This window comes from Rana temporaria, chromosome 4 (genome assembly GCF_905171775.1).
Source record: "Rana temporaria chromosome 4, aRanTem1.1, whole genome shotgun sequence".
NCBI lineage: Eukaryota > Metazoa > Chordata > Amphibia > Anura > Ranidae > Rana > Rana temporaria.
Window position 1 is genome coordinate 234,110,751 of NC_053492.1, and position 16,903 is coordinate 234,127,653.

Here is a 16,903-nt window from a genome sequence, read left to right on the forward strand (position 1 = left end):
AGGCTCATCTACATCCTGAGGTTAAAGCCCTGAAATAGTTCAATTGTTCATCAGATGTTCAGGATTTGAAGGCTGGCTTGGCTCTGCACACTGCAAATTTGAGTTTCTGTGATTGTTTGTTTTCCACCAAAAGGCAGATAAATTCAAGATGTATAAAAGCAATTTGCAAGACGTTGTTGAAGAGTATGAAAGAATTCAACAGAAGATTCCTCAAAACTTTTCTGTGTTGTTTACCTCCCATCTGGAGAGGGTAAAACACCAGTTTCAACCAGGGTTATCTACTCTTTCCTGGAGCAGTGTTAACATAGAAGGTCTTCTCCATCAAACTAGCACTGCTGTTAAAAGGTAACTATGCCTATGCATAATCACTGCCACAGCATCAACTGACACTTCTACTTCTTAATCTTTAAAGTAAACACAGTAATTATGTGCAATATGTGTTTCATACCTAGAGTATTCATACGTTGCATTGGTCTGCATGATAGAAGATACAGTAAGTGCTGGGCAAATGCCTTGTTTCATTAATAGTCAGAAGATACTTTCTCATGTATATGCCAATAGATAGTGCTAAAACTGCCACATTCAACAGCTTGATCTTTTAAATGGACTTTTCCTATAATACCTGAAAATCAATGTTTCAAAAAAAGTATGTCAGACATTCATATTTTTTTTCCTTGTAGGCTTCAATTTATTGTTGATAAGGTTACAGGAATTAAAGAGCAAGTGATTGAAAGAACCCTTGAAGAGATTTCCTGTTTTGACTTATTTCCCATTGAGAAGATCACAGATGTCCCCAAGGTACAATGTTGTAACCCAAAACTAGTCATTGATTTAGATGCTATATACAGGCAATCAATCAAGGAATTTAATGAAAAAAAAACAGAGCTAAGACATCCTTGATGAAATTTTGATGTCCTATTATATCTTTTTGAAGGACTAGCACATTCATTAATATATAATGCTTTATAAGTGGAGAGAGGAGTTAAAGATGTAGTGGCTCACCACTTACACAGAAGTTGTTTAGTGCTTACATGTATATTTTTGTCATTTTAGAATCCCGTGGAGTTTGTCCAATTTATAGAGATTAATCTGGTGGAAAAGAAGGCCAAGTTAGAAGCAATGGCAAATACCATTAGAAATGCATTTGAGGATATCCTAAAAGCTCTGAAGTCTTTTCAGGTAATATCGAAATTTTTCCAAAAAGCATGTATTTATTGGTTTGTATAAAAGTTATAGCGTCTACAAACTTTGGGATATTTTTATTCATTTTTATTTATTTAGTTACTTATTACTAGTAATGGTGGCGATCAGTGACTTATAGCCAGACTGTGATATTGCATCAAACATTCAGACAATAAATTACACTTCTGACACTTTTTGGGGACCAGTGACACTAATACAGTGATCAGGACTAAAAAATATGCTATGTCACTATACTAATGACACTGGCTGGGAAGGGGTTAACATCAGGGGTGATCAAAGGGTTAACTGTGTGCCTAGCCAGTGTTTTACTACAGTGTGGGAGGTTTTTACTAGGGGAAGACATGGATTCTAGTCCCTGCTTTGCAGACACAGGATCCATGCCTTCCCTCCTGTGAGAAAGGCAATCTGCTTTGTTTACATAGGCAGACCGCCATTCTGTGTCTCTGTAGGATGATCGGCGGGTGCCGGCAGACATCGAGTAAGCGGTACCCGGTGGCACGCATTCGTGCCCGCTACCTGGAAGAGTTGGATCACGTACATATACGTAATACGGCACACAGCTGCCACCCTGTAGCAGTAAAACTGTTATAGGGTAGTCAACAAGTGGTTAAAAAATAAATAATTGCATTCACGTGTGTGGTCATCTTAAGGCTGAAGTTTTGTTAAAAAGAATTCTCCTCTACAGCTTTGGTTACATTACTTACCTGTAATCTAATATGTCCCATGATGTGAAGTCTGTTGGATTCTGTAGAAATCTTCACTGCAGGGCTACCCTGTCATCTTTATGCCTCTGGTCTTCTGGCACTGTGGGGTTAATGGCTTTGGGTCCCCAGCTTAGATGCATTAAAGATAATCTGACGGGGACACGCCCCTTCCTGCCCCTTTCTTTCAATGATTGCACTGCCTGTACCATGATCTTTGAATGGAGGAGAATCTGATAAGTCACAGGATTCTCTCCCCCATTCAAAAATCATGTTATAGCAGGGGTGTGCAGTGAGGTCAGTGGCTGGTGAGGCACTGGCTGGTATCAGAGCCATATACACACAAGTTACATTCGCCACAAATGTTATAACGAGAGCAATAATTCTAGCACTAGTCCTCCGCTGTAAAATGTAATCTGTAAAAAAATGTAAAGCGTCACCTATGGAAATTTTTAAGCACTGAAGTTTGGCACTATTCCACGAGTGTGCGCAATTTTAAAAGGCGACATGTTAGGTATCTATTTACTAGGCATAACATAATCTTTCACATTATACAAATAAATCAGGTTATTGTTTTTTTTATATTCATGAAACGTTTGAAAAATTGCTGCGCAAATACTGTGTGACATAAAAAGTTGCAACGACCACCATTTTATTCACTGGGTGTCTTCTAAAACAATATATATATATATATATATATATATATATATATATATATATATATATATATATAATTTCTGGGGGTTCTTATAAATTTTCTAGCAAAAAAAATATGATTTTTACATGCAGGAGAGAAGTGTCAGACTTGGCCTGGGGGGCAAGTGGTTAATTACCATAAGTAAGCAATATACAAATAATTATTATATATTGTTTTTAAGGTAATTTACTATATTTTCAAAAACTTCAGCCCCGGAAGGATTTACCCCCTTCCTGACCAGAGTTCCTTATTTTAGATGGGATAATGCAGTGTGTCTTATATAGAACCTCTGAGCTTCATGTTGTACTTTCCATGTACAAATCATGTTATGTAAATGTTATCTGGCTTATGAGTTACAGTGTATGATGTGTTTGGGTTTCAGGAATCCGCACAGGAAAATAGCAGACCATCTGCTCGTACGAGGTCTACAGCTTCTAATTCCAGAATGAAAAGAACAACGTATAAACCCCAGACAGTGTCCTTATCCTCAGATAACTCCATTGTGGATTACCCTGAAGAAATCACTAGTCAAGTCCTCGGTGTGTAGTTCTCAGACTGACTGCTCAATTCATATTTGTTCTTGTCTCTGTCTTCAGTACACCAGATAGTAATGACAGACTATACTGTATACAGTACCATGATTTCTAGGGTCATATGTATAAACCTCTTATCAATTCAAGCACAATCCTTGTGCAAGATTCACCATAATTTACCTCTAGATAATCAACATTCATCATATTTTTAATATGGTAAATGTAATATAAAGTGAATGCTTACTGTACGGAGGGGACATTTTGGGTAAATGTGCAGCGAATGTGTGGTGAACTTACTTAATAATACTTAATAATTAATTAATATTATTTTATTATATGCTATACACATATACAGTATGAGCATAATCCTTCATGCAGCATTTTAACATCTATTAACATCTTATGTTAAAATCAATAAACAGAGATTTTGCTCGTTAAATACTGCTAGCTTCTGAATGGTAAACATTCGGAGGATCTCCGAGATATCTTTTAAAAATTGAGCCATTTGAGGTGGAAATAAAATACAAATTTATGAGAAATAAATATTAAATATGCATTTTGTACAAAGAATATATGTATGCTTTTCTGCTCACAGAACATAGACATGAAGCTTTGAGGTTGATTTACTGAAGGCACGTAGAAATAGATGGTGCGCTTTGCACTCATGTTCCCCAGAGCTTAGTAAATGAGCAGAAGCTCTGCTGACGTCCATCATCCATTGCAAGCCAAACTGCAGTTTTTTAGATTTTCCTTGCATGTGATTGGGTATTCTTTGTAAAGTGACACTTTACATTGGGTGGTCAATGGAGAAATGTTCTGACAACCACACTGGAAATATTTAGTATCTGCTGGGAATACAGCTTGATTTTAACTGGTAAGCAACGTTATATCATTTTCTTACAATAGGACACCATAACATAAGATGGCCATAGACTTAACATAGTAGTTGGACATGCCAGCACAATCCACCTGTCCCCAGGGCACCAGGTCCTTGAATTCAAATGGTGTCCCAGAACTATCATTTGTGTTTATACTGTGCAGATGGCTGTGGGATGCATGCGGCTAAAATCTCCGGTGCTGGCTTAAACATAGGTTATCCGGTGACCGATATTTTCTATCTAATTGCTTTTTTTCCTAAGGTGTCTCAGGTTCTATTCTCTGCAAAAGTATTTAGAACATTTTTAATCGTCAAGACACACATACTCATCTAGCTATCTAAGTTAGTTGCAACCACAAAAAGATCCATATTTTACTTTTAGGGTCTATTCACACCTTTTACCTGTTTTAATACCCAAGGTACATTAAAGTGCTATTTAGGATGAATAGCAATGCACATATACAGTGCATTACCTTCCATTGTGGTAATGTGTCTTAAAATGATTGTAAATGATCACCTTGTAAAACAATCCATTCAGTTTAAATTGGAATGAAAGGCAAAACATTTGTGTCTAGATATAAAAAAATATTATAAATGCCTTTTTTTTCTTTTTTTTTAATGAGTGATCACATTCCCTCTGTTCTCAGCTGCATAAAAACTAGGGGGAGGAGAAGCAACAGTACATTGAGCTTCCCAGTGAAAGGCTGTGCAGGAGAGGCATATCAGGACAAGTCTGATCATTGGAGGAAAGTTCCCAACATAGCTAGAGTAATCACAATGGTGTGCTCTTCAGATTAGTGTGGTCACTCATCCTCAGATGTCCCATTCTAACCGAATTTGCTTTCTACTTATAGTAATATTTTCATACGCAACTGTTTTGGGTATCTTTTTTGGCATGTTTGAAAAGGCTTCCCATACTACATACCAAAGGGAATTGCCACTCAAAGCCCACAAGCCACCCATCTCTGTGGTTTCAGGTGCCAGTCACATGGAATAAACGAGCAACAAAGGCCACACTCAAATAATGTCAGCCTTAAAATACAACTATAGGCAAAACTTATTTTTTAGTTTTGGATAGAACACTTGTCATTTTATATTGTTGTCTGTGTCTCCGTTAAGGAGATTCACCCTCTTTATTTGTCCTGTTTACCATTATCATTGAAAGCAAAAGTAAAAGAAAATCTCAAATTTTGGGTTGTCCCCAGAAAAGTTATAGAGGTTAAATCTTCCATTGGGGACCTGGGGGTCCCAATGGATTCCCTTAGTTTTTCAGGGTTTTCCTCTCACTTCCTGTTTTGTCTATGAGGGAGGAAATGAAGAGAAATCTCCCCAAACTGACAGTGGTAGTGACCCTCCCGTGCTCCACTCAAATTGAAAAAATAAGTTTTGCTTATAATTAGAGTTTTATCTCTATGGTTAAGCCCATTTTTGTGTGAAACATGTCAAAGTGAGGCTTGGTCTGGGCAAACTCTTTTGGGATCTAGTCCTGAAAAAAAAAAGGTTTTTGAAGGCTAATGTCATTGAAGAGCTGCATGGGAGACAGGAATGTAACATATTCAGGAGGTCAGCAATAACTGCCTGCATATTTTTCTCAGTATAATATTCCCTGAAAGGCAAATAATGTGGACAAACAATAATACAGAAATATAGTGCTACAAGCAAGAAAATATGCATTCAAACTTGATAATGTGTATTTGCAGAAAATCTACATAGCTACAAAACATTTGCTGACATAAAACCTACTTATGTTGGGGAAGTATTTATAGAGAGTACTCTCTATAAATTTATATTTTATTAAGTTCCTTTTCAATAGAAGGACCTTTTATAATGGTTTGTGTAATACACAATAATGCTTGTGTAATGTTTACTTTTTTAAGACTTTTTTAAGAACTTGGTGTACAGTACATCTTGTTTTTGTAAATTGTTTCTGCATTTAGGATTCATTGATTACATTGTATCTGGTGAGTCTGACCACAAGTTTAGTTAAACAGCTAAACAAAGTACACTCAATTCAATTAAGAGGCTTTGTAAATGTGAACATGTTTTAATTGGATGCATCTTTTATTTCCAGAATCGCTCAGCGAGCAGTTGTATCAAGCCGTGTCCACCTGTATACTGCGTTCATTAGTCATCCTAGCACAACTTTTAGGTTGTGACATAGAATCTTTCGCAACTGAACTTGAAGTATTTGATCAAGCATTAGACGGATTTAATCCTCATGAAAAAAAGTCTTTGGTTAATACAGTTAAGCTTCTTCTGGGATCTAAAATTCAGACACATAAACTGAGGTAATGCGTTAACATACGTTTTGCTGTACATATACTGTATTTGTCATTCTGTAAAAAAAATAAAAAAAATAAAGATTTCCTGGTATGAGTTGTATTTCAGCAGCTATGCCAGTGAAGCATTATGCTGAGTGCGAAAATTAAACCAAGGGGCTGGGTTTACTAAAGGGACTTTTCAAGTGTAGTTGCACTCTACAAGTGCAGATGCTCCAGATGAAGCTCTGCTGACATCCATCAGCCAATTATGTGCAAGAATTTTATATATTTTTTTTATTATTTTACTTGTATGTGATTTGTTATTCTTTGCAAAGTTTAGCTTCTCATTTACTAAGCTGTGGAGCAACTGTACTTGCAAAGTGCACAATCTATTTGTCTCTAGTAAATCAAGCCCCATGTCTCTAATGCCGCGTACACACGATCATTTTTCAACATGAAAAAAAACGTTGTTTTTCAGCATGTTGAAAAAACGAAGTTTTTCCAACTTCATCATTAAAACGATGTTGCCCACACACCATCGTTTTAAAAAAATGATCTAGCAAAGCGCGGTGACGTACAACACAACGGCACTCTAAAGGGGAAGTTCCATTCGCCTTTGGGCTGCTTTAGCTGATTCCTTGTTAGTAAAAGTCGATTCACGCTTTTTTGTCTGTTACAGCGTGATGAATGTGCTTACTCCATTATGAACGGTAGTTTTACCAGAACGAGCGTTCCCATCTCATAACTTACTTCTGAGCATGCGTGGGTTTTTAACATCGTTTTAGCCCACACACGATAATTTTTTACAACCCGAAAAACGACAGTTTAAAACAACGTTAAAAAATGCAGCATGTTCGAATTTTTTTTTTTTGACGTTTTTCAGAACCTGAAAAATGATGTGAAGCCCACACGATCATTTAAAATTACATTTTTTAAAAACAACGTTTTATTAATGCCGAAAAATTATTGTGTGTATTCGGTATTACGCTTAAAGCTACATTTTCCCTATCATTTCATTGCTAAAAATAATGGGTTCTCCATGTATTCATCATCTTTTATGTCTTCGATATATATATTCAAATTGAAATGTGGTTGGTGCACATAAAAGCATGAATGTTACAGCACAGTAAATCAGATAAACATATCAGAATAATGACACACAAAAGAAAGCGTAGAAGAGAGCTAGGGATTCCTCTAGAAGAGTATGGAGTGTAGTAGGGCATGGTCTGGTGTTAACCTCCCTGGCGGTATGATTCTGTCTGAAAAAACATGCTAAAAGCGGTACAATTATTTGCAAGGAAATTTGGTGTTTTATACTGTAGGCCTGTGATTTTTAGGAATAACTCACTTAAATCTGACCAAACAAGAATCTAATAGGCATCCCGGGTGTGACATTTTTTTAAAAACAAAATTTTAAATTATAATATAATAAATAATTATAAATAATTATAGCAAGTAATAATATAATTAAAATAAAAATTATTCAATAATGTAATCAAATCAAAATCACTGAAATTTTTTCAGTTGCAGAATTGTTGCTGTCATTATTATTTTTTTTTTATGACGAATTTCCCCCGCAAATCGCTATCGCACAATTCTGCAAGTGATTATAATTTATTATCGCTGTTTTCTAGCTGATCTAAAACTATTTTTGACATAAAAAGACACTTTTGGTTGCTATGGACAATCTACAGTTTTCAGGCAGAAAGAAAGGTTTTTATTATATAAAATGACATGTAGGGCACTGGGCAGACCACTAGGGACAAGGGGGGTGTGTTTTTTTTACATACAGTACTGTAATCTATAAGATTACAGTATACTGTATGTATAGTGTTTGTTTACTTTTTTGAATTTGGCGCCGATCTCCGCTCCCGTGCGTCGTAACGTCGCAGGGAACGGAGATCGGCGGCACAGGAGGACGCTGTGTGAATCGAGCGAGGTCCCGCTCGCTCACACAGCGTGGTGACATCGCTGGATCCAGGAGAAGGTAAGTCAGCGCACGCTGCAGGCTCTGCATGTCTACCCCGAGCGTGACTCGGGGATACCGATCGCAGCAAGAAAAACCCACCCCGAGTCACGCTCGGGGATACCGCCAGGGAGGTTAAAGTATAACTAAAGGCAATATTTTTTTTTTGTCACGAAGGGGCAAGATTCATCGCCTTTTCCACTACATCCAATTAGTACAAAACGGAAAGGTTCTCAACTAGCCACTATATACAGTACAGACCAAACGTTTGGACACACCTTCTCATTCAAAGAGTTTTCTTTATTTTCATGACTCATGACTATGAAAATTGTAGTTTCACACTGAAGGCATCAAAACTATGAATTAACACATGTGGAATTATACATAACAAAAAAGTGTGAAACAACTGAAAATATATTTCATAATCTAGGTTCTTCAAAGTAGCCACCTTTTGCTTTGATTACTGCTTGGCACACTCTTGGCATTCTCTTGATGAGCTTCAAGAGGTAGTCACCTGGCGCAGCACCCCATCACTCTCCTTCTTGGTCAAATAGCCCTTGCACAGCCTGGAGGTGTGTTTGGGGTCATTGTCCTGTTGAAAAATAAATGATGGTCCAACTAAACGCAAACCGGATGGAATAGCATGTCGCTGCAAGATGCTGTGGTAGCCATGCTGGTTCAGTATGCCTTCAATTTTGAATAAATCCCCAACAGTGTCACCAGCAAAGCACCCCCACACCATCACACCTCCTCCTCCATGCTTCACGGTGGGAACCAGGCATGTAGAGTCCATCCATTCACCTTTTCTGTGTCGCACAAAGACACGGGGGTTGGAACCAAAGATCTCAATTTTGGACTTATCAGACCAAAGCACAGATTTCCACTGGTCTAATGTCCATTCCTTGTGTTCTTTACCCCAAACAAGTCTCTTCTGCTTGTTGCCTTTCTTTAGCAGTGGTTTCCTAGCAGATATTCTACCATGAAGGCCTGATTCACACAGTCTCCTCTTAACAGTTCTAGAGATGTGTCTGCTGCAAAATGTGGCTACTTTGAAGAACCTAGAATATGAAATATATTTTCAGTTGTTTCACACTTTTTTGTTATGTATAATTCCACATGTGTTAATTCATAGTTTTGATGCCTTCAGTGTGAATCTACAATTTTCATAGTCATGAAAATAAAGAAAACGCTTTGAATGAAGGTGTGTCCAAACTTTTGGTCTGTACTGTAGGTAATTAATATTAATTAGTAAGTGACTTGCTCTGCTGCCCTATCACAGAAAGTCTGCTTAGGTAAACAATTTTTAAAGTGATAGCATTAATAACAAAATGACATGCATTTAGTGGATTAAAAAAATAAAAATAAAAATTAGACATGGCAAAGTCAGAGAAACTCTGTCAAACTTACCCCCAAAACAGGTGGTCAGACACTTTAGCTAGCTGCTGTGTATTTCATCTATGGCAGCCCCATTTTCTATAAGGCAAGCATTCCTACTGGCACTCGGTTGCCCCCAGGTCTTATACACAATGATATAGTGCCAGGGCAGGCAAAACTGAGCAAAGCAAACAGGTACTTGCGGTTGGCAGACAGGCAGAGTGGTTCAATGACAGTCCAGGTAAAAGGCAGGCAGAGTTCAGAGGATAGTCGATATTGTTCTTTCATACACAGGGAAATCCAATCTAGCAGGGCAGACAAACAGGCAGCTTGATCAGGTATTACACACTCTATCACAAGCATGAAACTGCAAGCTTGGCTAGCTTATATCAGGTCTGGCCACAATTAATCACCTTGCAGGTGGACAGGCAGACAAGGAAAATGCTATAGCCAAAACCAAGGTGCTGGAACCAGCAGCTATGACAGAGCAGGAGCTCATAAGTTCCTGACATAATCTATTCATATACAAGATGCATATACCCTGTCATTATACAAAGGTATTATCTCTAACATAGCAATATTGAATATGGTTTGTGATTTCTGCCTATTATTCAATATAAGAACATAAAGATGTATATTCAAATAATACAGAGGCTTTGCTGTCTTTGAAAAACCTGAATAATAAAGTATTATGGTGGTAATCCCATATACAGTATTTATTAGGGCTTAGTGTAACATGTATGGCTTGTGGTCATGTCCATGATGCTTTTGAAATATCATATTTTACTGCTTCTGCTAATAAACAAGATAATCCCCATGGTTGCTGGAAGTACATTATACCCATGAGTGCTGAGTCAACAATCTTCTTTAATTATTCATGATTTGACATCTTGCATCATGATCTGCTCTGTTTTGAGTTAACATGTTGCAGGCTGAGATTCAAAGCTTTGTACGGAAGCTCTGGTTTCCAGTTAGCTTATCTGCTATCTTTGGACACTTTCCATTTGGGATGCAGACACTTTCCCTTATGTTTTTCTAAAATACTGGAGGTCTAGCAACATGGTATATGACCTGAGGTTGCTAATATCTGTAACTGGTGCTGATTTTATACATTTTACCCAGTAGAACTTCACATACGCTTACAAATTATTACTGGTAATGTTGGATTTCAAAATGGCAATACATATAGGTACGTGTCTCTAAAGGTGGTCACCTTTATCTGACGTATTCCATAAACCTCACCTCAGCTTTTTTTTCCCTCTGCAGGTTTAAGCTTTCTCTCATCTTTAAAATTCCACACATCCTTATAGATCCCACTATGGATGTTGCCCAGGACACCATCAAGCAAGTTGTTCTTTCCATTATAAACATCAGTGATTCTTTGAGCTGGTGGTCTGGAGAAAGAAAGGGGCAAGCTTTTAATATGTCCATAGCTGCAAACAACAAGCTGCAACACATTGTGAGAAAGGTTGAGACAATGAGAGGTATATACAAACAGTTTTCTATTAATATTTTATTTTTATATTTGTATATAAAAGTTTATTGTACGAAAGTAAATACATAATATAATATTAAACCAAGTCCAACAAAATACTATTTCAGATTATGGTAGAGCTGGACAGTTATACTAAGTTGAGTTCCTGGGTCTGCACACCTACTATGGCCATTATGAGGGTGTCTAACTTTCCATTGTGAAAAAGGCTGAGACAACAATTATATATACAGGGTGATTGAAAAGTAACTCCTTATTTAAAAAAAAGATTATAATTGATTTTTTAATCATTATTAAAAAAAAAAAAAAAAAAATGAGAGGAACACACATAACATGGAGTTTTATTTAAAATTCGATATGTGCACCAGCATTCGCCTGCAGCCTCTGAAGCTGCTTCGCAGGAACTCTTGTGGGATGGCAGAAATAACTTCTCGTAGTCGCCCTTCAAGTTCTTCGGTTTTGTAGAGTAAACCTGTTCCTTCAACCAACCCCAAAGAAAAAAGTCGCAGGGTGTTAAATCAGGGCTTCTGGCCGGCCACTAATGCGGACCACGTCGACCAAACCATTTCCCAGGAAAATGTTCATTCAGCCATTCACAAACAATAATAGCAAAATGTGGGGGAGCACCATCTTGCATAAAAATTAAGTCTCCCAGGTATTGACAACTGGCCAGATTTAATCTTGCAGCATAGTGAGATACTTTCGACATTCATGGTATCGCGAAAAGATAAAAGGACCCACAATCCTATCTGAAGTCATGTCATAGATTAAAGCGGAGCTCCACCCTATTTGTAAACATTTGTTTAATCAAATAGCATACTCTAATGTAGTACAAAACTTTTTTTTTTTTTTTCTGTGACAGTTCCTTTGATTACAGCATCTGTCACTCGGCTTCCTGTCCCCTCGTCTGTGGGTATTCAGCGGGTAGTGCGTCATATGGTTCCTGGGAGCTTTTCTCATTGCCCCCAGGAGCCATTGCGGAGCCTCGCTGCCATCTTGCTACACCCCACACTCCTGCACAGTAATGATAGAGTGAGAAGGGGCAAGCAGACATCTTGTTACACCCACCGGAGTTTTAGATTTCACAGTTATTTTCAACACAAAACGGAGCTTATATGCTTAAATACAGTATCTGTTTTGTGTTTAAAATAACTGAAGTCTAAAACTCCGGTGGGTGTAACAAGATGTCCGCTTGCCCCCTTCTCACTATCATTACTGTGCAGGAGTATGGGGTGTAGCAAGATGGCGGCCACGGAACTGAGCATGTGCAGGAACGAGAGGCAGTGAATGCTGGGAGTTCAGCATTCACCAAAACAAGGAAGTAAGTGCTTGTGGGCTTCTCATGCCCACAAGCAAAATGGAAACGGCTTTCCTGACAAAATAAAAGTTATGATTCCAGACGAAATCGCTGTGCGGATGATTAGAAACAGCAGAGAAGTGAGTAACTCGTTTGATATGCTTTCAAAAATATAATGCCAAAAAAAAAAAAAAAAGGGGGAGGGCCGCGGGAGATCCGCTTTAAGGAACATACATTAAAGAATTGAGAAAAAAGTAACTTCATATAAAAAATGTATAAATAGTTTAAAATAGGGAGTTACTTTTCAATCACCCTGTATACTGTATATATACAGTATATATACAGGAGTAACACGCCTCCTGTATCAGAGTGCCCCCACTCTGGATGAATGAGCACACTTTTGGACAGCAATATTATCAGTCTGGGGGGAAGGGAGTGTTAGATATACTAGTAGCTTTAAATACACGAATGCCCCGTACACACGATCGGTTTTCCCGTTGAAAAAAGTCAGATGAGAGCTTTTGGTCGGGAATCCCGACCGCGTGTATTCTCCATCAGACTTTTTTCAACGGAAAAACTGCTGGAAAAAGAGAGCAGGTTCTCTATTTTGCCGTCAGGAAAAAATTCGATCGGAATTTCCTATCGTGTGTACAAATTCCAAAGCGCAAAATTCCGACGCATGCTCGGAAACATATCAACGCATGCTCAGAGGCATATAAGTTAATTTTCTCGGCTCGTCGTAGTCTTTTATGTCACGGTGTTCTTGGCAGTCAAAAGTTCACCAAACTTTTGTGTGACCGTGTGTATGCAAGGCAGGCTTGAGCGAAATTCCGTTGGAAAAACCCTCCAACTTTTTTCCGACGGGAATTCTGCTCGTGTGTACAGGGCATAACAAACTAAATCCAAACTCCAGATCACACTTTAAAATCAGTTACAGTAAACTGTTTTTTTCATGTTGAAATAAAGGCTTTACAAAAATAAATAAAAGTTGAACATTCCTGTAAACGGATACATCTGGAAGAGAGCTTCTTCTAAAAAAAAAACAACAGACTTACTGGCTGCATCCCTGGATGAAAATATGAGAGGGAAAGCCTAAAAAGAAAACAAATGCAGCCATCACACCCAAGAATTGGTATGCTGCAATATAATAAATGTTTGCTTTTGAGTGTAATACTACTTTAAACCAAGTCCACCCAAGACTGATATTTCAGATTATTGTAAGTACTGGAGAGTTATAGTAAGCTGAGTTCCTGGGTCTTCACCTCTGCTGTGGCCATTATGAGGGTGTCCAACTCTACATGTTGAATTTTTTAAGTTAAGGTGAATGTAACAGCAGGTGCTGGGGCACAAAGGTGGGTAAGAACATTCAAAAGTGCTAGGTGGATAGAGTGGGAGATTATAGAATGCAAGACTCCGTGTACTGTGTTTCACAAAAAATTAAAATCTATTTAATGCATCCTATGTTACTGGGCAGCCTTAAATCAATCACAGTAACTTGTACATTGTTTAGTAAAATATATTTCTATATAATAATGAATTGTCATTTTATTAAAGATCTTCACCCAGTGGTAAAGAAGCATCTTTTCAGTCTAAGCTGTTATGACTTCCTGTGGGCGGATAACATGTATAAACAGAGCGAGGAGTTTTTAATAGGCAATCCATGCCTTGCAACCATTCACAGGGAAGTGAAACGACTTTTAGATATTGAAGAAAAAATTAAAGGTTATCCGGAGGTAAGGACATTATATGACCAATCATATCTCGCCCATCTCAGAAAATTCTGCCCTAATATTTCTTGATATTACTAGTAAATGAGGGGCTTTGCTTTTTTGCATGTTTTAAGCTCCAGGAGCTGAATCACAAAATGAGTCATTTTCAATCCAACCCATGTTTATACTTTGTAAAACTGCCAAAGGATTGTGAGAAAATCAATTAGTAAGTTTTTATTTCAGAAGGGAATTTTAGAGCTGCTGACATTTTGCAGGACTACATTTTTGAAACAATATGCTCACTCACTGCCCCAGCTAGTCCCAAATCAAAGAGTTGTTAGCAATATTAAAACCCTGTTAAAGCCCTATTAATCCCTTGTTACTTATAACTGTAAAGCAGCCTTTCTGAACCTTTTTACTACAAAGGAACTCTATTATTTTCACGTCTCAATGAACCCGTGGTTAGGAAATTGGTCATTAGGTGGTCATTAGGAAATTGTCTCATACATTTGGTGGTCGGTGGAAAGATTGCTTGTCCCGCATTACAGTGGTGGTTAGAAAACCACCCTAACAGACAGCTAAAATTATCATTGGTGTCATACTATTGGCATAGCCAAGTGGGGATAAAACTGGAACTATGAAGGCACCATCTGATGGTAGATCACTTAGCCATAGTTTAAGCTATCCCTAGTAACCTCTGGAGGAGCCCTGGTTGAGAATGGCTGCTGAAATTTATTCAGACTGCATATACAGTTCCTTGAAAAAGTATTCATCCCCTTTGAAATTTTTCACATTTTGTCATGTTACAACCAAAAAACTTAAATATATTTTATTGGGATTTTATGTGAAAGACCAAAACAAAGTTGCACATAATTATAAAATGGAAGGAAAATGATAAATGGTTTTCAATTTTTTTTACAAATCAATATCTGAAAAGTGTGGCTTGCACTTGTATTCAGCCCCCCTTTACTCTGATACCCCTAAGACCCCATTCAGACTGAAGGCAGTTTTCCGGCATTTTAGCGCCTGAAAACCACCTCCCATTCGGCCCGAATGTGAAAGCCCGAGTACTTTCACACTGGGGTGGTGCACTTGCGGGACGTTACAAAAAGTCCTGCAAGCAACATTTTGGGGCGGTTTGGGAGCACTGTATACAGCGCTCCTAAACTGCCCCTGCCCATTGTAATGCATGGGCACTAGTGGACAAAAAGAGCCACTAAAACGACGGTAAAGCACAGCTAAAACAAGCTGCGCTTTACCGCTAACGTGGCCGCTGCTACAGTGTGAAAGTAGCCAAACTAAAATCTAGTGTAACCAATTGCCAGAAGTCACCTAATTAGTAAATATAGTCCACTATGTGTGTACTCTATTACTCTAAATTACTACTGTGTTTAATTTAATCTCAGTAGAAATGCAGCTGTTCTGTGAAGCCTTTATCAGAGATAAAGTTGTGGAGAAGTTTAAAGCAGGGTTAGGTTATATAAAAGTATCCTAAGCTTTGAACATCTCACGGAGCACTGTTCAATCCATCATCTGAAAATGGAAAGAGTATGGCACAACTGCAAACCTACCAAAACATGTCCGTCCACCTAAACTGACAGGCCGGGCAAGGAGAGCATTAATCAGAGAAGCAGTCAAGAGGTCCATGGTAACTCTGGAGGAGCTGCAGAGATCCACAGCTCAGGGGGAAGAATCTGTTCACAGGACAACTATTAGTCAAGCACTCCACAAATCTGGCCTTTATGGAAGAGTGGCAAGAAGAAAGCAATTGTTCAAAGAAAGCCATAAGAAGTCCTGTTTGTACTTTGTAAGAAGCCATGTGGGGGACACAGCAAACATGTGGAAGAAGGTGTTATGGTCAGATTAGACCAAAATTTTACTTTTTGGCCTAAAAGCAAAAAGCTATGTGTGGTGGAAAACTAACACTGCACATCACCCTGAACACACCATCCCCAGCATGAAACATAACGGTAGCAGCGTCATGTTGTGGGAATGCTTTTCTTCAGCAGGAACAGGAAAGCTGATCAGAGTTGATGGGATGATGGATGGAGCCAAATACAGGGCAATTTTAGAAGAAAACCTGTTAGTCTGCAAAAGACTTGAGACTGGGGCAGAGGTTCACCTTCCAGCAGGGCAACAACAGAAAACATACAACTAAAGCTACAATGGAATGGTTTAGATCAAAACATATTCATGTGTTAGAATGGTCCAGTCAAAGTCCAGCCCTAAATCCAACTAAGAATCTGTGGCAAGACGTGAAAATTGCTGTTCACAGACACTCTCAATTCAATCTGACAGAGCTTGAGCTATTTTGCGAAGAAGAATGGGCAAAATGTCACTGTCTAGATATGCAAAGCTGTTAGATACCATTTACTTTTTTGGTTGTAAAATGACAAAATGTGGAAAATTTCAAGTCGTATAAATACTTTTTCAAGGCACTGTACAGTAATACATTTGGGGCCCTGCAAGTTGCAACAGTGCTGCTGGAAATGTGGGCTGCTGTCTTGAGTAAAAACCAGCAATAGGACTTTACTATGTTCCGGCAACACAATGTATTTCAACCCAAAGTAAAGGAATCCCTATTTTTATTACTGTATACACAGCCTGGCTGCAGTGTTCAGTGGGAGTTTAACAATTCTACCAGCAAGTCCCTCTTGTGATACACAACAAATTCCTCTATATTATAAGAAAGGTGAAAGCAAGGCTACAAATCACAACATTTTACCAACAACAGAATACTGAAATATTGTTAGGTCTCATGCATATGGTCCCCAAGTACTCTGAGGTTTACTG

At 38.2% G+C, this 16,903-nt stretch overlaps 1 protein-coding gene across 1 annotated transcript in view; it reads left to right on the forward strand.

Moving 5' to 3' along the window:
- Positions 1–16,903, forward strand: part of LOC120937061 (dynein heavy chain 5, axonemal-like) — a 342,938-nt gene that overhangs the window by 73,100 nt on the left and 252,935 nt on the right. The window contains exons 19-25 of the mRNA XM_040350003.1: positions 134–345; positions 681–798; positions 1,054–1,179; positions 2,984–3,140; positions 6,083–6,299; positions 10,879–11,096; positions 13,956–14,134. Coding sequence (XP_040205937.1) covers positions 134–345; positions 681–798; positions 1,054–1,179; positions 2,984–3,140; positions 6,083–6,299; positions 10,879–11,096; positions 13,956–14,134 — 1,227 coding nt within the window. The remainder of the gene's footprint in view (positions 1–133; positions 346–680; positions 799–1,053; positions 1,180–2,983; positions 3,141–6,082; positions 6,300–10,878; positions 11,097–13,955; positions 14,135–16,903) is intronic.